General features: G+C 42.9%; 1 protein-coding gene across 2 annotated transcripts; it reads left to right on the top strand.

Annotated features, from left to right (window-relative positions):
- The first annotated feature begins 8,424 nt into the window (after positions 1–8,424).
- Positions 8,425–23,219, top strand: man2a2 (mannosidase, alpha, class 2A, member 2). Of its 2 annotated transcripts, XM_029153016.3 has the most exons (24): positions 8,425–8,582; positions 9,688–10,595; positions 10,804–11,061; positions 11,185–11,329; positions 12,436–12,607; positions 12,832–12,959; positions 13,277–13,450; positions 13,899–14,085; positions 14,680–14,857; positions 15,146–15,348; positions 15,428–15,610; positions 15,782–15,896; positions 16,017–16,087; positions 16,191–16,356; positions 17,150–17,386; positions 17,599–17,721; positions 17,943–18,057; positions 18,339–18,472; positions 18,604–18,745; positions 19,090–19,223; positions 19,482–19,559; positions 20,050–20,244; positions 20,352–20,465; positions 20,685–23,219. In XM_029153016.3, exons 2-24 carry the CDS (start codon positions 10,464–10,466, stop codon positions 20,835–20,837), a joined length of 3,537 nt encoding a protein of 1,178 aa, XP_029008849.1. In that variant the 5' UTR covers positions 8,425–8,582; positions 9,688–10,463; the 3' UTR covers positions 20,838–23,219. The 2 variants fall into 2 exon arrangements, with proteins under 2 accessions (XP_029008849.1, XP_029008848.1); XM_029153015.3 differs by lacking the exon at positions 19,482–19,559.
- The last annotated feature ends 576 nt before the right edge of the window (positions 23,220–23,795 follow it).

The following is a 23,795-nucleotide window of genomic DNA, read 5'->3' as shown; positions in this document are numbered from 1 at the left end:
TATGGGAATCATCGTTAAACTTTTTGTCAACTTCCCTCTTTTCATCAGCGTCTATCATTGTCATACTTTGGCGTAGAAACGTCATTTCAACTTCAAAAGCGTCCATCATTGCTCAACTTTCTCCTCGTAAATCATCGTTGTCGTATCTTCTATACTTTTCGACTAGTGAGCGTTTAAATATGGTGTGGTTTTTGTTAAATTTTCAGCTTTTCCATTAGTGTGTATTGGGTCATTTAGAGTGCGTGATGTCACAGCTACAGTGAGAAGGTGCGCTTTTTTAAGACAGAACTTCTGTCTCTAACTCGTCACTACAGCCACAATTTTTACTCTATGAACGTAATTATTTCACTAAATCGTAGTCATACTTGTCTTCTTTCTAATGATGTGTCTGGCTTTACCCTCAGACTTATACTTTAGTCGCTATCGACCTCAAAGCACAGAGAGATCCTGAAATTCTCCCATAGACTCTAATGATAATTTTTGGCAGACGTCTGGAGAAAAACAAGGAGGAGACATATTTTGAAATTGCGACTGTGGCTACAAACGTTTGTCCTCAAACATAAAATTCACACCATTTGCTCATTGAAGCCTTGGGACTCGAAAAATGAAATAATCTTTGTGATAACTATTATGGTTTAGCTGGAACAAGCCTGTTTATACAGGGTGAAACTCTGCTTTTACAGAGCAGAGTGAGCCTGATTTTCCCGCCTTTTGTCTCCATGGCGACGGCGCAGCTGCAGATTTGACTGACAGGTCAAACTGCTGATGCTCAGTGTAGACAGCAGTTACATGCTTATTACTGATTACTCAACTACACTATTGGATTGTGTAGTAATTAAGCACACACTTCCTCTAAATCCTTTCAAAATAAAAGCACCAAGCCAAATAATTAGCTTTAATACCAACATTTCTGCTTTTAGATGGGTAATTATGACTATTTAAAGATAGATTAACAGTTTAGTAATTACCCACACGTGCTTCCTCTACATCCTTTCAAAATAAAAGCACCAATGCCAATTATTAGCTTTAATGGCACCGTTTTTGCCTTTGAATGGTTAATTATGATTATTTAAAGACTAATTGACAGTTACGCTATTACCCCCACACATTTCCTCTAAATCCTTTCAAAATAAAAGCACCCATTACAATTTATTACCTTTAATGGCAAGATTGATTAGAAAATTTGTGGTTCTGAATACTTACCAATCGTTAATGAGACTACTTTAGAGTTCAGTAAATAGCCACTCAAACTTATTAGGGTGCTTTTATTCTGAAAGGGCTAAATCTAAATCTTTTGCTTTAATAGGGCTATTCTTGCTATTGAATGATAAATTATGACTATCTAATGACTATTTTATAGTTTAGTAATCGCCCACACACAACCTCTAAATCCTTTCAAAATAAAAGCACCAATGTAATTCATTACCTTAAATGGCAATTTTTTTTTTCTGACTGGTAAATTTCTACTAGTTATTAAACTATTACACGGTTAGGTAATTATTTACAAATACTTTCTTCAAATCAAAAAGATAGTCATCTTATTTATGATTGTCAACAATGCACCTTGGTCAACTTTTTAATCTTTGACATCTTTTCAGCTTGGTCAACTTTTGAATCATTGTCATCTCTTCAATATTGTCATAGTATGACCTTGGTCATCTTTTTAATCATCATCTTTTTAATCGCCATCTTTTGTCATCGTTTTAATCTTTGTCAACGTTTTCTCGTTTTCATCGTTTTGCCGTAGTCAACTTTTTGACGTCAGCAGCTTAATCAGCGTTTGTCATCGTTGCGGCAGCAGATCAGCTCTCCCACGTAATTTCTCGAGAAATTACTTTTTCTAGTTATTATTATTCTTCTTCTACTTATTCCGCCCTTTTTTTGATTGCTATCTACTTTTTAACGCTTCATCGTAGAATCGTCGTTCAACTTTCTAAACGTGTGTCATCTTTAGGAGATGTGGGCTATTACTTTTTATGTTTTCAGCTTTTCAACTTTTAATGTTATTCAACTTTTTTCATCGTTTTTTTATAATGGTCGTCTATGGGAATCATCGTTCAACTTTTTGTCAACTTCCCTCTTTTCATCAGCGTCTATCATCGTCATACTTTGGCGTAGAAACGTCATTTCAACTTCAAAAGCGTCCATCATCGCTCAACTTTCTCCTCGTAAATCAGCGTTGTCGTATCTTCTATACTTTTTGACTCGTGAGCGTTTAAATATGGTGTGGTTTTTGTTAAATTTTCAGCTTTTCCATTAGTGTGTATTGGGTCAGTTAGAGTGCGTGATGTCACAGCTACAGTGAGAATGTGCGCTTTTTTAAGACAGAACTTCTGTCTCTAACTTGTCACTACAGCCACAATTTTTACTCTATCAACGTGATTATTTCACTAAATCGTAGTCATACTTGTCTTCTTTCTAATGATGTGTCTGGCTTTACCCTCAGACTTATACTTTAGTCGCTATCGACCTCAAAGCACAGAGAGATCCTGAAATTCTCCCATAGACTCTAATGATAATTTTTGGCAGACGTCTGGAGAAAAAAAAGGAGGAGACATATTTTGAAATTGCGACTGTGGCTACAAACGTTTGTCCTCAAACATAAAATTCACACCATTTGCTCATTGAAGCCTTGGGACTCGTAAAATGAAATAATTTTTGTGATAACTATCATGGTTTAGCTGGAACAAGCCTGTTTATACAGGGTGAAACTCTGCTTTTACAGAGCAGAGTGAGCCTGATTTTCCCGCCTTTCGTCTCCATGGCGACGGCGCAGCTGCAGATTTCACTGACAGGTCAAAATCCTGATGCTCAGTGTAGGCAGCAGTTTCATGCTTATTACTGATTACTCAACTACACTATTGGATTGTGTAGTAATTAAGCACACACTTCCTCTAAATCCTTTCAAAATAATAGCACCAAGCCAAATAATTAGCTTTAATAGCAATATTTCTGCTTTTAGATGGGTAATTATGACTATTTAAAGATACATTAACAGTTTAGTAATTACCCACACATGCTTCCTATACGGCCTTTCAAAATAAAAGCACCAATGCAATTTATTAGCTTTAGCTGCACTGTTTTTGCCTTTGAATGGTTAATTATGATTATTTAAAGACTAATTAACAGGTACGCTATTACCCCCACACATTTCCTCTAAATCCTTTCAAAATAAAAGCACCAATTACAATTTATTACCTTTTAATGGCAAGATTGATTAGAACATTTCTGGTTCTGAATACTTACCAATTTTTAATGAGACTATTTAAGAGTTCAGCAAATAACCACTCACACTTATTAGGGTGCTTTTATTCTGAAAGGGCTTAATCTAAATTTTTTGCTTTAATAGGGCTATTCTTGCTAGTGAATGATAAATTATGACTATCTAATGACTATTTTATAGTTTAGTAATCACTCACACACAACCTCTAAATCCTTTCAAAATAAAAGCAACAATGTAATTTATTACCCTAAATGGCAAGATTTTTGTTTCTGACTGGTAAATTTTTAATAGTTATTAAACTATTATTTTTTATTTGCTATTAATTTATTTTTATTTATTATTTAATTATTTACAAATACTTTCTTCAAATCAAAAAGCTAGTTAGCTAATTCATGATTGTCAACTTTTTAATATTTGACATCTTTTTACCTTGGTCAACTTTTGAATCATTGTCATATTTTTAATCTTGTCTTAGTGTGACCATGGTCATCTTTTTAATCATCATCTTTTTGATCGCCATCTTTTGTCATCGTTTTAATCTTTGTCAACGTTTTCTTGTTTTCATCGTTTTGCCGTAGTCAACTTTTGGACGCAGTCAACTTTTTGACGTCAGCAGCTTAATCAGCGTTTGTCATCGTTGCGGCAGCAGATCAGCTCTCCCACGTAATTTCTCGAGAAATTACTTTTTCTAGTTATTATTCTTCTTCTACTTATTCCGCCCTTTTTTTGATTGCTATCTACTTTTTAACGCTTCATCGTAGAATCGTCGTTCAACTTTCTAAACGTGTGTCATCTTTAGGAGATGTGGGCTATTACTTTTTATGTTTTCAGCTTTTCAACTTTTAACGTTATTCAACTTTTTTCATCGTTTTTTTATAATGGTCGTCTATGGGAATCATCGTTAAACTTTTTGTCAACTTCCCTCTTTTCATCAGCGTCTATCATCGTCATACTTTGGCGTAGAAACGTCATTTCAACTTCAAAAGCGTCCATCATCGCTCAACTTTCTCCTCGTAAATCAGCGTTGTCGTATCTTCTATACTTTTTGACTCGTGAGCGTTTAAATATGGTGTGGTTTTTGTTAAATTTTCAGCTTTTCCATTAGTGTGTATTGGGTCAGTTAGAGTGCGTGATGTCACAGCTACAGTGAGAAGGTGCGCTTTTTTAAGACAGAACTTCTGTCTCTAACTCGTCACTACAGCCACAATTTTTACTCTATCAACATAATTACTTCACTAAATCGTAGTCATACTTGTCTTCTTTCTAATGATGTGTCTGGCTTTACCCTCAGACTTATACTTTAGTCGCTATCGACCTCAAAGCACAGAGAGATCCTGAAATTCTCCCATAGACTCTAATGATAATTTTTGGCAGACGTCTGGAGAAAAACAAGGAGGAAACATATTTTGAAATTGCGACTGTGGCTACAAACGTTTGTCCTCAAACATAAAATTCACACCATTTGCTCATTGAAGCCTTGGGACTCGAAAAATGAAATAATCTTTGTGATAACTATTATGGTTTAGCTGGAACAAGCCTGTTTATACAGGGTGAAACTCTGCTTTTTACAGAGCAGAATGAGCCTGATTTTCCCGCCTTTTGTCTCCATGGCGACGGCGCAGCTGCAGATTTGACTGACAGGTCAAACTGCTGATGCTCAGTGTACAGAGCAGTTCCATGCTTGTTACTGATTAGTCAACCACACTATTGGATTGTGTAGTGATTAAGCACGCACTTCCTCTAAATCCTTTCAAAATAAAAGCACCAAGCCAAATAATTAGCTTTAATAGCAGTATTTCTGCTTTTAGATGGATAATTATGACTTTTTAAAGATAGATTAACAGTTTAGTAATTACCCACACATGCTTCCTCTAAATCCTTTCAAAATAAAAGCACCAATGCCAATTATTAGCTTTAACTGCACTGTTTTTGCCTTTGAATGGTTAATTATGATTATTTAAAGACTAATTGACAGTTACGCTATTACCCCCACACATTTCCTCTAAATCCTTTCAAAATAAAAGCACCAATTACAATTTATTACCTTTAATGGCAAGATTGATTAGAAAATTTGTGGTTCTGAATACTTGCCAATCGTTATAGAGACTACTTTAGAGTTCAGTAAATAGCCACTCAAACTTATTAGGGTGCTTTTATTCTGAAAGGGCTAAATCTAAATCTTTTGCTTTAATAGGGCTATTCTTGCTATTGAATGATAAATTATGATTATCTAATGACTATTTTATAGTTTAGTAATCGCCCACACACAACCTCTAAATCCTTTCAAAATAAAAGCACCAATGTAATTTATTACCTTAAATGGCAAGATTTTTGTTTCTGACTGTTAAATTTTTACTAGTTATTAAACTATTACACAGGTAATTATTTACAAATACTTTCTTCAAATTAAAAAGCTAGTCAGCTTATTTATGATTGTCAACAATGCACTCTGGTCAACTTTTTAATCTGTGATATATTTTTTACCTTGGTCAACTTTTGAATCATTGTCATATTTTAATCTTGTCCTAGTATGACATTGGTCATCTTTTTAATCGCCATCTTTTGTCATCGTTTTATTCTTTGTCAACGTTTTCTCGTTTTCATCGCTTTGCCGTAGTCAACTTTTGGACGTAGTCAACTTTTTTGACGTCAGCAGCTTAATCAGCGTTTGTCATCGTTGCGGCAGCAGATCAGCTCTCCCACGTAATTTCTCGAGAAATTACTTTTTCTAGTTATTTGGTTAATCTCCTCGAGCGGAGCTACAGGCAGCTGTGAAATCCTGCAAGTGCTGCCTCCAATGCTTTCAGCTGCAAGACAGACGCTTTTCCTTTAGCGGCAAACGTTTAGTACCATATTATGACCACATTAGGAGAAAATGGGATCCAACCCTCTTTAGAGGAGCCCCACAATGAGGAGGATTAAATCGTTACAATGGTGCTAACTTTACTGATCATCACATTCATTCTTAATTATTACATAATTCACCTCCACCTGGGCTCTGAGCCAGGTCCCTTGTGGCCTCTTCAGCCCTTGTGCCTGTGGCCGCTAGACACGTTTGATATTCAACACATGATCCTACTGATGTACTTATTCATAGAAAAAGTAACTCAATAACATAGCACAAATATTGACTTTTTAAGGTCAAACTCTGCCACTGCCTCTTCATCCCATTAAATCTTTGCCAAAACACGTTTTGCAGATGTGGTCTTCTTATTAAGCAGGATCCTTGCAGCAAAGTCCTGTTTTTCACATGAAGCATTTTGGCATGCTGCATTTTTTGTCACACTTTAAGCTCATTGGAAACAAACCCAAACCCAATGCAAGCATGCTAAGTTTATAGTCAGGCTTTATGCAAAGAACAAATTTTCATCACTGGGTGAAAAACAACAAATGAATGATTGTATGATGCATGATGAACAGTATAACAGCGTAGTTCTACACCTTTGTGCATTTTGGTGTGTTTTTACTATGGCTCCAACACCACTGAAGGAAATGTTCAGGTGTAGTATTTTCTGCATTAGTCTCTTGGGGAATATCATTTACCATGGCCAGTAAGTGCCATTGTGTACCCTGCTGTAGAGACGTGAGACATGACGCTCCCTTTGGACCCTTTGCTCATATATACAGTACCTGTACGGACTCTTATAGTAAAATGGCAGCTTTGTTGCTGAATACCCAGAGTGGACACTTGTGTCTTATAATAACTAGGCTTTTTGTGAGTCCTTTTGCATACCACATCCACAGGACATCCACAGCACACATCAACAAAACCATGGGACCATAGAACTCTGACATCAGAATCAGAACCAGCTGTGTCAACATTTGCGCCTTATTGCTTGCCTTTATTTGCTTGCCTTTGTTTAGGGAAGGATTGGGCTGTCATAACAAAATTGTTGTCACTGCTGGTGTACTTTTTTTGGCTCTGAGCCTATTTACATATACAGCTAACAGTCATCACACTACAAAGGCACACAGCAGTTTGAATGGCTTTGTAGAACACATGAAAAGTTATCAGTCTCTTGTGGCTGGAGCCAAACAAAAACAAAACCATCTGCTCCTGTCATGTCCCCGGCAGTCTCCTAATTAATTATTGAACTGCCAGCTAAGCTCCTCTTTTCATAAAAACATAATGAGTTCCTGAAAAAGCCACACAAAACACAACGTGTTTCACCTGCAGAGCATCCTCACAACCTCCATACAGGGTGTCTCAGGTGTTGCACACCTGCACTCTGGTTCTTTCTTCTCTAAAGCAGCTAAGATACTGTACATGCTTTCGAACAGGCTAGGCTGTAATTAAACTCTACTGATGTTCAAGAAAGTTGGTTCTCCGAGCTTTTCTTTAACTGCATCACCATGGGTGCAAATTTCAAAAATTATTTACTTAAATTACATTTTTTTACAGAAAGGGTGCCACTGCCACTCTGATTACACAAGAGCTGAGCCACCGTGTTTCATTTAATCCAATCATGAACACTTTAATAAGAGTGCTTGATTTTTTACAAGTACAGTAGTTTGGAGTCATTGAAAAGTTAGACTTATTTGCCTTTTGGGCTGGTCAAGCAAATACATTAATGTCAAATAAAAATATTGCACATTATTTCATTCTAGTACCAAGCAAAACTACACTGGTGTTCTTAGTGGCTACAGTGTAGCTTTGTCATATTGCAAGTCCTCTTATTTTTAGACGTGTATTTTTGACTCTGCTTTGTTTATCACGGCACATAATCAAAGAAGATGCAGTTGTAACTAACTGTTGCTGTTAGAGGCTCAGTGACATTTGCTCAGTGATCTACAGACAAAACAATTCACCAGACTTTAAGTTAATTTAGAATGCCTGAATACCAATCAGAAACTCACAATCCTTCCATTAATATTAATACACATATTACAGTTTATTCAGTTTCTTTTAGTTCAGTTGCTGAATAGATTGTTCCAAATGTTAAATTTAGTTTTTCTATAAATAGTTTATTGTTCCTATTATATCCTATTCTTTATGCCAGCTTGTACACAAACTGGTGCCATGAAATGTCCTGTAGGGTATGAAACGTATATTTAGTCATTATAATTAGGCATTATATTAAGTCAATAATGAAAACTCGGGTAAACAATTGTATACTCTCATTTCACGCGGAATTTCAAAGGCTGATGTATTCCTTATCAAATCTGATGACGCTGTTGTCCTGTACGAGTCTGATACGCAACTGCTCTCCTCCCATGATCCTTTGCAGCACACCAGCGCTGATAGCTGCTGGGCTAGCTGCTACTTCAGGAGCTATTCTGCGAGCCTGGATCTGGAGCTAGCCGTAAAGCACACACGGCGCAGAGCTTTACATGCTTCCGGATGACTGTCCTCCGATGGGTAACGTCAGATTTTTCGTTTGTTCACAGCGAGACAATGTGTCAAGGTCGCAAACGAACATTAGCCGCGGTTTAATGAGTTTTTTTAGCCAGGAATATTGTCGTATTGTCCTAATGTTATCTGTAAGTCTGTAATTGCCATCGTATGTAAAGACATACAGCTGGTGGGCAGCTGTGGCTGCTGTTCACCTATATTTATGGGTAAATGACAATCCTAAGGCGGACTGACGCTAGAATTGAGCGTGCAAACCCGTCCGGATGATGTGGTAACTTGTAGCTAGCGCCAGCTTGTTTATCTGCATATCCGATGCAAATAGTAAACGCCGAACAAACTGGGCTAACTGAAGCTTGACGCTCGAGCGGCTGTGATGTATGTGGGCTTACGTGGGACCGTACCTAGATGTGCTATTGCGTTTTAATGCGTTCTTAAGTTTGAAGCCACGCAGTGATACCTGGCTCACTGCCCGGCGATATTTGACTTAAAGTCATTCAAGTTGAACCCAGCAGAGGCGCAATCTCAAACGCTCCAAACCAAAGCGTTGTGTTCAGGGACGTTTCTTAGTTTCGGTAAGGGGCTATGAATATGTAGGAGTGTCCTTCGTTATGCCATCGTGCAGTCATGTGAGCATCTTGGGATCTTTTTGCCTCATAACAGGGCTTTGGAGTTTAATTAGCAGAGCCTGGCACATAGTAACAAACCTGTACTGTACTATGGCGGACATAGTCATAAAGTAGATGGCGTGAGGGGTAGTTGTCTTCCTGCTGATGCTGGTTTCAGTCCGTCTAAGCAAATGCAAGTGCCAGCTTATTATCGCAGCTCCCTGTGGTAATGTTGAGATAGCCTCAGCCCGAGAAATGAGCGGATTATGATTAGGTTGGATTTGCACACAAAGGGAGATGAGGACATCTATTAGAGCGGCGAGGACACACAGGCCACTCTGCACAGCTTGAAGCCCCCCTCTTGACTTTACTTGTCTGATATAAGCAGATAAAAATGTGTCTCCCACACAGTCCCGATCACTTGTGCTTCTTCTCAGTGATTGCCTTGCTCTGTGTGCTCAATACGCACTTTTGCATGCTTTAGTAACCGAAATCTTTCCCAACAGCTGAAGAAGACACTCGGATGTGAGTTGAACTTGGCACCCGAGATCAAGGACAGACACGCTGCCCGTGCTGCCGCGGCAGATATGCAGCATGTGTGCCGCTGAGAGAAGAATGACATTTGTCTCATTTTAATTCCTGGAGCTGCTTTGGGCAAAGTGGAGCCTTGATTAAAAAGCTGCCGCTCCGAGCCAAGTTGGTTTTCCCTCTCCACCCATTTCATTGCGCTGCCCCAGTGTAGTGTGGAAACTGTTATGGCATTGGAGGCCACCTGATCAAACGGGGAGCGTGGCCGTGCTGGAGGATTAGACTATGCTGTGGGAGCAGTGACTGGACTAGGAGAGCAGGCTCGCAGCAACACGCACCATGCAGGGACGCTAGGCGCTCCGTCAAAGCCCCTTCTGTGTGGCGCTTGTTTCTTTTTTTCTGCGATCTCACCAGTTTGAATGGTTGAGCACAAGGGGCACTGTGAAGGAGCCCACCGGTGGCTGTGGTTTGGCCAAAGCTGACAGGCTTCTTGCCAGCTATTGCTGATTTAGGACCCCTGTCCACTGCTGTAGCCCCCTTTGCTGTGGTATCCAGAATGGTGAATGCAGACTGGAGGCATAGCAGGAACGTAACGGGACCGAATACTAGTGTAGCTGGTTACTTTCTATAACTTTCAGCACTGTGAGGAATTGCATTCCGCTTTTCAAGGAGTTTTTTTTCTGGACTGGAAAAAACATCACTCAAGGCCATTAATAAAAAATTTAAGTCCTGGAAAGAAGACTGCGCCAAAAGGATGAAGCTGAGGAAGCAGGTGACAGTGTGTGGAGGGGCCATTTTCTGTGTGGCTGTTTTCTCACTATATCTGATGTTGGATCGAGTCCAACATGACCCTGCAAGACGACAGAATGGCGGGAACTTTCCAAGGGTAAGACTCACATTGTTGCTTAAATTACTCGCAATGTATTGTCCAGTGAGTCAGAGCTAATAAATATGATGAACACATATTCACCGGCTGAAGCTAATTTCAGTTTCATGGTTTCAATGCAACAGAATCTCATGCTTTTAATTAGCAGATATTTTAGATATATTACAGTTGTCTTTATTTTTGTGTGTTTTTTAATTTCTTTGTTAAGAGCCAAATCTCAGTTTTGCAAAATCGGATTGAGCAGCTCGAGCAGCTCCTGGAGGAAAATCATCAAATCATCAGCCACATAAAAGACTCGGTGATGGAGCTCACAGACACCGGAGCGGTGTCTCCCAGCGGCCACCTGCCATTCAGAAGTGCCAATGGTTCCTGGGTTCTACCGTTTGATGGCCGCCCCACTTTCCTCGCTGTCAAACCCCAGGATTGCCAGTTTGCTGTAGGCAGCCGTGATCAAGCAGACGTTCAGGTAAGATACAAAGAATTCCCCTTGGATAAAATGCTAAGTAGACAACCCGTAAGATGTTTGTGCTTTTTAAAAGTTTAGGGGTTTTAGCACGGAGCAAGTGATGAGTTTGTGTTTCGCTTTTAGATGCTGGATGTTTATTCCCTCTTGAAGTTTGACAACCCCGATGGCGGTGTATGGAAACAAGGCTTTGACATTACTTATGAGCCTGATGAATGGGACAATGAGCCCCTGCAAGTATTTGTGGTCCCTCACTCCCACAATGATCCAGGTGAGTTGTGGGGTCATTAAACACAGCAAAACCTTTGTTGAATGTTGAACTGTAAGGATGAGCTGTGTCTGTGTATAGAAAAAGACCAGTAGGCTCATATGAGGCTTTATCTGAGTAGGAGGCTGGTGATAAGGATGCAGAAATAATTCCAGAATTTGTTTCATTCTCTCAGTCATTATTAGGATAATGTTGGCGTGATTGACAGCTTTGCCAATAACAATGGAATTAGAAAGTTAGTGGCACTGGAAAACAGTTTTTTTTTTTTTTTTGTGGTGAGTTTGGAGTTTTTATTTTCAACTGACATTTCCATTAAACCTGTTTACCAGCCTCCCGCATGCTTACTAACTTGACAGTTATTGATATGTTGACTGGCTGCAGAGACTTGCAAATTTTGGGCATTTGTTTTGTCAACAATGGCAAAAATTTCCATGAAATGAGATTCAACTTTGCCAAACAGTTTTCAGAAACATAGTTGTTTAGCCCTGCGTTTATAGGTTACGGGAAGCCTTTGTAACCAGAACCATGTTCTTGGCTCACACCAAGGACCTGTAAAACCAGATGTAGTGGGAGGAATCTTGTTTCTCTAAATCCAAAGAGGGGATTTTACGGGTTTTAATGAAATAAAGGCAAGCAGGTCAGTGAGGAACATAATCTTTAAAAGACGACAGTAATTAGATCGACTTTAAGCCCTAGTTTAACCAGCTACAGTGTTACCTTTCTACCAGTGCAGACTGAAGTGGAACTTTGATCTCTAAAAGTTATAATGGCCAACAACACATGAGGTTTTATATGTGAAGGATATTTATGGGCTTCAGGCACTGTTGCTCGCCAGAAGTGCATAGAAAGTGCTTTTTAGCTGCTTTCTTTGAAACTGAAGTGAACAGCTCTGCTTGAATAAAAGATGAGTTATATTTTTTTGATCTTTTGCAGCATTTTCTCCACTTTGTTGAGTCTCTTCACCTGCCCTGTCTTCTTGTCTATGTATCAGTTGGCAAGATAAAAAGCGGAGGAACTGGCTGAGATGTGTTGTTGATGGTCCAATTTGTACTGGATGGTTCTTTTGCCAGACGTCGTGCTGATTTCTTTTCATCTCGTTGCCTTGTTAGGTTGGGTCAAGACTTTTGACAAGTACTTCACAGACCAGACACAGCACATTTTGAACAACATGGTGGTGAAGCTGGCCGAGGATCCCCGCAGGAAGTTCATCTGGTCTGAGATTTCATTCTTCTCCAAGTGGTGGGAGTCGGCAGACGCACACAAACAGGAGGCCATGCGCAAGTGAGTCACAGCTTTGTGAAGCACACATTTTTGTTTAATATTTATCCTCCCAAAAATCTGTAAAAATCTGCCTGGTTTTGACAACGTACACCTTTTCCACAATAGATGGCATCTGCTGGCACACTGTGGTTGCTAAAAATAACTTGTTATCTGGTTAATGGGACTCTCCTCCTTTAAGGCTGGATTATCCTCACCTTGCTTTCTTAATCCTCTCTCATCAACAGACTGATCCTTGGAGGGCAGATAGAGATTGTGACAGGAGGCTGGGTAATGACGGATGAAGCCAACGCTCACTACTTCGCCATGATAGACCAACTCATTGAAGGACACCAGTGGCTGGAGAGAAATCTAGGTGCATCCATCAGATATGATCCCCCTCATTTACATTTAGAGTGTTGCTTAAATGTTTATGAAGCTCCCGTCGCTGTCCGTGAAATTTTAAGACACTGCCTTCATCCAAGTTTATGCTAAAAATGATCTCCGGTCCTTTCAGGGCATGATGGTAAAATATGAGCTTATTATCCCATATGCAGCAGGTGTAGCCTCTCGCTGAGTGAGTGATAAAACACCACTACTTCGAGTCTTTCTTGCTGATTTCATGAAAGATGCATTCATTTTCTTTTAACTGAACACCAACTGTAAACACTTGCTGCCTTCCTGCTGTTGCAGGCATAACTCCTCGCAGTGGATGGGCGGTGGACCCCTTCGGTCACAGTGCTACTATGCCCTATTTGCTGAAGAAGGCCAACCTGACCAGCATGCTCATCCAGAGGATCCACTACTCCATCAAAAAACACTTCGCCTCCACCCGCAGCCTGGAGTTTATGTGGAGACAGGCCTGGGGTAAGTGGACCAGATCCAGCGACGTCTTCTGATTCATGTGCCTGTCTGAGGCCCCTTTGCAGAATGAGTTGTGCCATGACCTTAGAAAGGGAGGAAACTTTTGGAAGGACAACCAGTAGAGAATAATTTCAGAAGAGCTTTCTTCTTAATGAAATGGATGTCTGTTAGAGATTTACTATCTTTGTTCTCAGTGCAGAAATGATACTATATTACACTTTGTGGTGTTCGGTTTCGTTTTGAGGATTTGTGCTGTAATAAAATGTTCAGATTTACTTTTTTCTGCCTTATCCAGAAATGAAAGTGTGAGTACTGTGTACGTCTGTGATGATAAACACTCTTACGTAGAGCAGGACACGCCTTTTAATCTGTGTATTTCAGTCTAGTTTGAGCCGTCTGCCAACAAAGTGTGGATCCTTAAATAATGTGATTGTGTCTTGTTCTGTCACAGACACCGGGTCCAGCACCGACATCTTTTGCCACATGATGCCGTTCTACAGCTACGACGTTCCTCACACCTGTGGCCCTGATCCAAAGATCTGCTGCCAATTTGACTTCAAGCGCTTGCCAGGTGGTCGGATCAATTGTCCCTGGAAAGTTCCGCCTAAACCCGTGGTGGAGGCCAACGTAGCCGAGAGGTGAGCCTTCACTTTGTGGAAGTTTGTTACACAGCTGAATGCATATATTGATTTATTGCAGGCATTTTGGAATTTGACCTGATCCCGTAATTTATTTAATCAGTAGCTGCAGCCCCAGTGCTTGAGTAAATATTTGTTTATTACATGTTCATTTTAATCTAAAACGGGTATTTGCCTCAACAATGCAGTTCTGGTTGGATCCTATGTGTATTTTTGAATACAAGATAATATTAGTAGTATTGTCTTTTAGCTTCATGTACACATACAGCAGTTTAGTCAAGGCTGTAGCAAAGCTGTGTTTTCTGCATTGATCCCCTAAAAAAAGGAAAAAAACCTGAACGTGTGCCAAAGGAAACAGGAGAATGAACTGAGGGAGCCCAAAACCCACTGCAGCTTGCTTTGCAGTCACATCAAGCAGCTTTTAAAAGGCCCTTTAGAACTTTACAGTAAACACACATTTCGGGAGCTGAATGAAAATACACAAACGCTAATTAGATTCCTGTTTTCCCAAGGTCATTAATTTAGTTGCAAACCCGTGAAAGCAAAGAGAACAGTTTGTCAGCCCCAGCCCACCTCTGCCTGCCTCTCATTTAGGGCACACCTGCTCCTGGATCAGTACCGTAAGAAGTCCAAGCTCTACCGCAGCAAGGTGCTTCTTGTCCCCCTGGGAGATGACTTCCGCTACGATAAAGCCCTGGAGTGGGACCAGCAGTACATGAACTACCAGAAGCTGTTTGACTACATGAATTCCCAACCGGAAATGCATGTACAGGTTGGTAAAATAATTTGTCAACCGTCACAAATCAGGCAGCCAAATTTATATTTCATGTTCCTGAGCATGTCTAGCTATGCCAATCTCGGTGTGCGACCTTTCACGTGATAATGAATCATGTGTTTTAACTTGTTGGCAGAACAAAGACTCTGTCATGACTTGAGGTTCGGTCTGAAAGATTTGTGTAAGATGAAAGGTTCATAAATAATAATGAGCGGTTTCTATTCCTTTTGTTCCGCTGGGTTGGAGTTAAGACTTTTTTTTCAGCAACATGTCATCTGTGTCTAGGCTCAGTTCGGGACTCTCACAGACTACTTCAATGCCTTATACAAAGCCTACGGAGTGGCCCAGGGATCCAGACCTGCAGACTACCCAGTGCTCAGTGGGGATTTCTTTGCCTATGCAGACCGCGAAGACCACTACTGGACCGGCTATTTCACTTCCCGACCCTTTTACAAGAACTTGGACCGTGTGATCGAGTCGCACCTCAGGCAGGAAGGACTTAAATATACACAACCACAGATAGTTTAAGTGACTTGTTAGTAATGCCAGTTTGTCAATGTCCTTCAGGGGGGCAGAGATCCTCTACAGCCTGGCAGTTGCAAATGCTCGCCACGCAGGCATGGAGGGACGCTACCCGGTCTCCGATTATGCCCTGCTGGTCGATGCAAGGCGGTCCGTTGGGCTCTTCCAGCATCACGATGCCATCACCGGCACGGCCAAGGAGAACGTCGTCATCGACTACGGCACCAAGTGAGGAGCAAATCGATAGACTCCTTTGAAACATCATATGAAATCTGTGACATCCTCTTTCTAATACTCCGTCTCTATGGCTTTATTAAACCTACCCGATCGATACTACAGTGTGAAGCGAAATAACAAGCTGTCGCCTGTGACACATTGATTCTTCCTCCTGCTCCCCAGATTACTGCGTTCGCTCATCGGTCTAAAGAGAGTAATCATCAATGCTGCTCATTTCCTGGTGATGAAAAACAAAGAGTTCTATCGCTTTTACCAGACCGAGCCCTTCCTGGAGACGGTGAGAGAAAACACGTTTGACACTTTGCCGCTATATAATTAACTCTTAAAGAAGAAAACCACATTGCTCCTTTTTATAGAATATTCAATGCGCTTCCTGTCTCGTGTTTTCCTTCTGCAGGATGACAGGCGCGCTACTCAGGACTCTCTGCCTCAGCGCACTTTAATCGAACTGGACCCAGCAGGACCGAGGTATTATCTGCGGTCCCTCGCGTCTTTCATTTCCTCCGCTTCCACCCGCTGCTCCCTCGTCACCATCCTGTGCTCACGGTTGCCTTTTCCGCCTCTCTGTCAGGTACCTGGTCCTGTTCAACCCCGTCGAGCAGGAGCGGCTGTGCGTGGTGACGGTGCTGGTCAACGTGGTCAGGGTCCGGGTGCTGACCGAGGACGGACAGACCCTCCCCGTGCAGCTGAGCGCTCAGTGGAGCTCCGCTAGTCAGATGAGCGCGGAGGTATTCGAGGTAAGTTATTCATTAGGCGCCGCTGGTTTACACGCAGGGAAATTAGCATATCACTTGCACAGCAGAAGTGTCTGCGCCGGATTCTTTCAGCACGCAGAACTGCTGCGCACTCAAAAGCATTCTGACAGCACTCAAAGACCAACACGAAGCCACAGTTAGATGCTTTAGTAAGAAAAAACATTGTCGTTTAAAGTGACTGTATATGGTTCAGTCACTTAACATGTTGACAGCTGAAGTGGAAACAACTAATGCATGTGCGCTGTTTGAGATGGACATGAGAGAACAAATAGTCTACTTGGCATTTTAACAAACATCAGCTGCTTGGTTGGGTTTTTCAAATCAAAGTGAAATGGACTCAAAGAATGAAATTAGGCAGTTTAAAACATTACCCCAGAGCAATTAGCGTATACTAATTTCTTTTATTTTATACTCGTCAGTCAGATGTTTCAGTTCTTAATTAAAATTGATATTGGCAGAATAAAAAGCACCTTCGCCCTCACTGTGGCTCTGTAGATTGATTCTTGTCAGTAAAAATTCCCTCCACTGAAAGTACAATGGAAATCTAACAAGAAATACAAATGAACGCAATTTCTCTCGAGTTTTAATCACAGCACCGCGTTGCTGATTTTGTAAATGCTTTTAACTTTTAATGAGTGCCTCAGGGTCAACGCTCACTTTTCCAATTAACAAGGAAAAGGAGCTCAGCGCCGTAAAAGCTAAGCTGGTCCTGTCATTCTTGTACGAGAGCGCTTTCATTCGCGTACATCCAGTAATCCTCCCACCCCCTGTCCAGGCCACGTTCATGGTTCGCCTGCCGCCTCTGGGTCTCGCTCTCTTCCACCTGTACGACTCCGCGGACTCGCCCATGACGCTCCGCTCCGACACGCTCCTCAGGCTGCCCGCCCGAGGCGCCACCCCCCGGGCCGGAGACCCGCTTCCTGTCCGCTCTCAGCAGTCCGACCCCCGCACCTTCTACATCAGCAGCCAGTCTCTCACGCTGGGCTTCTCCGGGACCACCGGCCTCCTGGAGGTTTGCATTTCGTGTGCTCTCGCATCTTTCTACTCTAACAGAGCTACTTTGATCTTTTGGAGGAAAATAACTTGATTTTTTCCGTCTGTTTGATTAAAGTGAACACGACATGCCCTGATACTACTCAAACATCCTTTCATCTCGCTTCTAACTCTGGTTTTTATTCTTCGCCTTATCCTTTTTATATGCTTTTTTTTTGTCTTATTCTACAGAGTATTAAGCGCAAAGACGATCCTCAGGAAGTGAAGGTTCAGATGCAGTTCATTGTCTATGGCACTCGTCCTTCCAAAGACAAAAGTGGGGCTTACCTCTTCCTGCCTGATGGGAAAGCGAAGGTATTTCATGTGATGTTTCGCTGCCTCTCAGAAGGCTTTGACAGCGCCTCCCTTGTGTGTTGTGTCACCGTATGACGTCGGGGAGCTCAGGGCAGGAAGGCAGGCTGATTGAGAGCAGTTTCATATCTTTCTCCGTATCTCTTCCCTCTCCCTCGTTCCGCCGCTCCCATCTTTACCTCTCCACTGTGCTCGTGATTCCATTTCCCCGCTTCTGCCTTCAGCCGTACAACCAGAGAGAGCCGCCCGTGGTGCGCGTCGTGGAGGGGCCGCTCTTCTCCGAGGTGGTGGCACACTACCAGCATTTTCAGCAGAGCGTTCGCATTCACAACGTGCCAGGTAATAAACTGCAAAATGGAATCTGTTCAAATGGCCTTTGAAGCTTTTTATGTTTAGGTAAAGGCACCAGATGGTCCAGTACAACAAGAGCCCATATGTTTAATAGAAGCACTATTTATGATTCAGTTAGGTGCCTCTTTTTCTGACAGCTGACAGTTTTTCTTCATCTTTACAGCTTAATAGTATTTTAGGCAGCATTTCATTTGCATATTAAGTTCTCCATCTGAAGCTGCCGTATTGGTCCAAGCCTTGTTGTGATCGGTTTGGTTGTGTGTCTTCAGGAGTGGAGGGCCTTTCTATCGACCTCACCACCATGGTGGACATCAGAGACCAGACTAATAAGGAGCTGGCCATGCGGCTGGTCACCGATGTTCAGAGTGGAGACTTATTCTACACAGACCTCAATGGCTTCCAGGTTGGCCACTGGAGGGAGCTTACATTTCTTCATTAGCCGATAACAGCTTGAAGACTGCAGCTGTTTTTCTCCTTCCTTCTCCTTCTCGAATGAGTCTGAAATACGCTGTGGTTCTCTGCGTCATCTTGTAGATGCAGCCTCGCCGCCGCCACCTGAAGCTTCCTCTGCAGGCCAACTTCTACCCCATGCCCAGCCAGGCGTACATCCAGGACAGCCATCACCGCCTCACACTACACGCAGCTCAGGCTCTGGGCGTCAGCAGCCTAGACAGCGGTCTGTGTCCTCAGTCAACATTCTTCTTCTCTGTGGCTTCTAATGAGAGCTAGCTCCGAAATGCTCTCTCCTCCTTTTGTTTACTGCCTGTAGCCTTTTCTAAAGTGATACTGAAGCACTTATCTCTCCCACTTCTCTCTCAAGAGGTTTTCGGAGAGCAAAGCAGTTCACACCCTCACGTTTATGTACCGAGCTACTCCTTCTATCACGGCTGTGTGAATAATGGAAGTGTTCGTAAATTGCAGGCCCCTCCAAATGCTTGACTTCATCCGCCGACGTCCGAAAGATTATTACACAGGACCCGCTTAAAGCTGACATTCCCGATGCTCCTCCTCCCTCCACAGGTCAGCTCGAGGTGATTATGGACCGGCGGCTCATGCAGGATGATAATCGTGGCCTGGGTCAGGGCCTGAAAGACAACAAGAAGACAGCCAACCGCTTCCGACTGCTACTGGAAAGACGATCCATGGGAAACAAGGTCAGTGCGACGACTGCGGAGGCGGGTATTGAAGGCGGGCGAGCACTCATGAAATCCTGGGACATTGCATGTGACCGTGCTGAATGACTCTCTGCGAGGTTGTTGAATGTTGTTTTGCTCTTCACTCTGTATTCATTAACTCCTCTCTTCAAATCTTTTCCCCCCCAGTACTCATTACCAACACATCTGTCTCTTTGTGATCCTCTCCACTTTCTAATTCTGTTTCATTCTCTTCTTTTTCCACTCCATTACCTTCAGCATGATGGCTTTTTTGGCAAACTCTCCTCCTTGTTTCATTCTTTCTTCTCCAAAATATTGACTGACAGAGTCAAAGAGGTAATGTTGCCCCGGCAATGGTGTGGATGCTTGTTAGCCCATATTATTAGTCTGTGCTGTAGCTCCAGTTCCTATTTTTTTAGCTTTCCTCCACCTCATTGCTGCAGCCTCAACGGTCTTTCTTTACGACCGCACCATCGAAAGTAACAAATGACATCATTTATCAAGTAAATGGATACACATTAGCAGAGAATGGAAGCCATTGGTTGCGGTTTTATCACCCAGCTTTAGTAAAACTACTCATGGGTCTTGGAGTGACCTTAGCCAGGCCTGTCACAGAACCTTACATATGCCTCGAATGCTGTGATTTACATCTTGACACATCGGTGCAGGGGCTGCAATAAACCCAGTGTAGATTAGTCCGTATTAGAAATATACCTTTTCCCCAGACAAACTAATTAGAGGCCGGTCCTCGTATAGTAGCACCAGAGCTTTTCCAGAGGCGAGTCTTCTCTTACTATTGCTTAAATCTGTCTCGACCCTCCTGCAGATGATGGACAGTGCAACAACCAGCTTCCCGTCCATACTCAGTCACATGACCAGCTCCTTCCTAAACCACGAGGTCCTGGCGCTGCCTGTCCTGCCCAAAAGACGCGGCATCCCCCCTCTGCAAACCTTCGCCCCTCTTAAATCCAGCCTTCCCTGCGATTTCCACATGCTGAATCTGCGCAGCATCCAGAGCCCGGTAACAAGACACACATGACTGAATGGATGCTAATTTGGGCTGCGGGCATTTATCTGTTCACCTTGAAGCTGACGCTTCTCCTTGTGCATGTGTCTGTGTGTGAGCAGCAGGACCCCAACTCTCCATCTCCGTACACCGCCCTGTTACTACATCGTCTGGCGCTGGACTGTGACCTTGAGGCCCAGAACCTGGGATTCAATTGCACCACCACTCAAGGACAGGTCAGGACACACAGCAAAACAAAAGAACTGCCACCCAGCTTTTTAAATATTTATGTATATGCTGTCTGATAAGGATTTGATCAGGAACTGTGTGTTGATAAAGTATGTTGCTTTACATACAAGAACATTTGAATGCAAATGTTTTGTTTGAAATGGATCAACTGAACAGACTCTTTACCCTCTGGTGCGGTTGTGTCTCCTCCTTTTCTCCCTCTGCAGCTGAGCATATCGGGACTCTTTAAGAATCTGGACCTGCAGTTGCTCCAGCCCATGTCTCTCACCTTGATGCACTCCAGCACACCTCTGGCCAACGACTCCACCATTAGCCTGGATCCCATGGAGATCTCCGCCTTCAAGCTCAAACTACGCTAAGAGCCATCTGGGCTGGGATGGGCAACAAAAACTCGGCAGACTCCTTGGACCAACAACCAGGCCTCAATGGTGACAGAGAGGTCTGGGCCTCTCTGTTATATCAAGCGGAACGGCAAACACTGCTGCTCGGAGCAGAAGGGTCCACTGTAACAGGACTGACTGCACAGCAGGGGGCAGGCGATGGCTGTTACTGTGGACGTCTCCGAGAGCAGTGAAACCCGGTCGAACTTGCAGCTGTTCCGAAACCAGGACTGCCAGAGTAGCTTGTCAGATGCAGCAGGGTAACTCTTCATTTCACTTAATTCTGCATTGCAAGGACCCGTGTCTTTTTTTACTCGAGTCTTTTTCCTCTCCCTCCTGGGCTCACGAACTACTGAATGTAAATATTCCAGATGGGGGGGCCTTTAAAGCTTTATTTGGTGTTATTTGGGTTTTTAATTTTTGGTTTGTTATAGCAGACACATCACATTTTTGTACCAATCAATCTTTTTAAATATTTCTTTCTCATATACAGCAAACAGAATGTGTGGTCCATCTTTCTCAGCATGCCAGGATACCTGAGCTCCAGCTCTTCAGTTCTCATACGTCTGTGTCCAAAAATCCAGCGACCGTCACAGGGCGCAGGCTCTGTCTGATGTCTCTGCTTGTAGATAGTCATTTTCCTTTCATCCCATCTTCTCCTCCCCTCCCTGAGCGCCCCGTTTGCTGATGAGAAGGTCTGTGCTTTTCGAAGTTGCTGTCCATCATGCCTGTGCTATTACCTTTTTGCAGAGGAGCTGGTTTTGTGTACTGTTATTCTGTATGCAGTAGAAGACTAGACCAAGGCTATACCTCATGTGTACCATGCAGCAGAGAAAGGGTGTGTGCGTGGAGTATGTTGAGAGTGTCGTGTACACTATCAGGGACCATTTCTAGTGCTGTTAGGTGTCATTGATCAGTTTGTGTGTTGAGCAGTGGGCCATGTAAAGCTGGATGAAGGAGAATGGTCTTTAGGGACTTAAGGGGACGTGGTCACGCTTCATTGGTTTTGGCTTGGAGAATTTTGATTGAGGGCTTCAAACATTTTATGCAAGAAAACAATGTGAAAACTGCCCATGGTGATTTTCATAGAGCCCAACGTCACAGATTACAACCCAGAACCATGAAATATTTGTATTTATAAATCTTTAAAATAAAACCAATATCTCATATTCACATTTGAGAAGCTATAAACAGAATATCTGGCATATTTGCTGAATAGGTGGAATAAAGTTATGCATTTAATTGATGTGTTGATGTTTATCATGATGCTGAGTGGAATGAAAGTGTCATAGACCACAGCCCTCACTGTGAAGAGGTAACATATTCTTATGCAGACTAAAGCCTGTTTGTTTGTGTGTCTGTGTGTGGGGGGTGTGTGTGTTTTCTGTTTAATTGCCAATTTCACGGGTCTCACAGGGTGATTGTCGTCATACAACGCACATTTCCTGCCTGTGTTGAACAGTGATGGGTTGTTTTCTCACCATCATAGTCCCTCCTATATCCTGTATTTGTTGGGTGGAGCTGGGTTTCAGCTGTTGTCTGTGTGGAAAGCAGGAGGTTAGACGTTGGGTCTGGAAAGAGGCGATGCTGGAATGAATGATTGATAGACGGTGGAGATCTCGGGGATGAATTGCTGAAAACCAAAACCCGTCTATTGCCTTTTTATGTGCACTTGGGTGAACGGACCCCTGGAATTTGGTTTAAATCACATATAGGCAGAAAACAATGAGTTGCTTCAAATAAACCGCAACATGTTTGTTTCTTTTTTGTTTTCTTAAAAAAACATTTCACTTTCATGGTGGATCTCACCCCGAGGGCGCCTCCTGACACTCGTCCTACTGTGTCTGTGTTTCCACCGCGGCCGTGGAGGATGTTGTCATCCGTGTCCAAAGCTCAGCCCACCTGCATCGCACTTTGTGCCGCTCCACCGTCTCACCCTGCCCGACTGTGTCTCATCACTTTACCCGGTCATCGCCCTCATTTTGCACAGGGGGGGGCGCCTTGTTGCTCTCCTCCACTGATGCCGTCGTGCATCCAGCCTCGCCTCTCGCTGCCAGCGCCCCCCCGCTCCCCCGGCTGCATTAACGCTCTTGTCAGACCGGTCTTTGCTGCATGCTCTCATATTGTCTTTTAACCTCGTCACAACCTCCCTCTCCCCCCGCTGCGTCTCTGTGCGTCTGTGTCTGTGCGAATGTTTTCACTTTTTCAAAACGTGATGTCTGTTGTAGTGCCGTTATTCCTTTTGTTTATTCAGAGGTAATATATGAAGGCGAGGTCTCTTCTGTTGTTTTCTCCCTTTGTTCGCGACATATTAAAGCTGCAGAAGAACCACAGGAGAGATGTGAATAAAGATTTCAATCGTAGTTTTGTGCCTTTTCGAAATTATTCTTCTCATAATTGAATTTCTCCGGCCTTTGTAATACACTAATGACTCTTTTATTTTCATGCTGTTCAGTTCTAAGGATCTTGGTTACCTCTCCATCAGCAGGGGGCAACGTTGAGTCGGCGTGAGCAGATGCTGCCAGTCCTGATAAGTGTGGGAGCTATCGCAGGTTTTGGACCTGTCCAACGCTTCCCAATAAACGTGGATCAGGGACACGTAGGGGTGAAATGTGGGAGCAGGGACGCCCGAGGGCAATCAATGGTGAGAAATGAAAACGGGCCGTGAGGGGAGGGGAGTGATGTGGAGCCTGTGGCGGCCCCCCGGTGACACTTGGCCCCTGCGTTTTACCTCCTGACTCTGCCGGTGCCAACTGTGCGAGGGAGGGAGACGCCACAGGTCGCTCAACCTGAGCAACAGCGAATATAATGAATCATTTTTCACCCGGTGGAGTAATGAGACCAGAACCACGGGGTCCGATTGATCTCGATGTGAAATCTACTAATGGGGGGGGGAGCTGTTCTGTTGGTGTTGTTTTAATTAATCTAATATTTCGT

This window comes from Betta splendens, chromosome 6, assembly GCF_900634795.4.
Source record: "Betta splendens chromosome 6, fBetSpl5.4, whole genome shotgun sequence".
Classification (NCBI taxonomy): domain Eukaryota; kingdom Metazoa; phylum Chordata; class Actinopteri; order Anabantiformes; family Osphronemidae; genus Betta; species Betta splendens.
The sequence above is the reverse complement of the archived record's forward strand: the minus strand, read 5'-3'. Positions and strand labels throughout refer to the sequence as shown.

What these genes read in the sequence shown, in the direction of transcription:
- man2a2 (XM_029153016.3), top strand. Translation starts at nt 10,464, where the DNA reads ATGAAGCTGAGGAAGCAGGTGACAGTGTGTGGAGGGGCCATTTTCTGT. An exon ending in GAGGCCAACGTAGCCGAGAG is followed by an intron (nt 14,086 to 14,679) that starts GTGAGCCTTCAC and finishes CCTCTCATTTAG; the next exon opens with GGCACACCTGCTCCTGGATC. An exon ending in CCGAGCCCTTCCTGGAGACG is followed by an intron (nt 15,897 to 16,016) that starts GTGAGAGAAAAC and finishes TTCCTTCTGCAG; the next exon opens with GATGACAGGCGCGCTACTCA.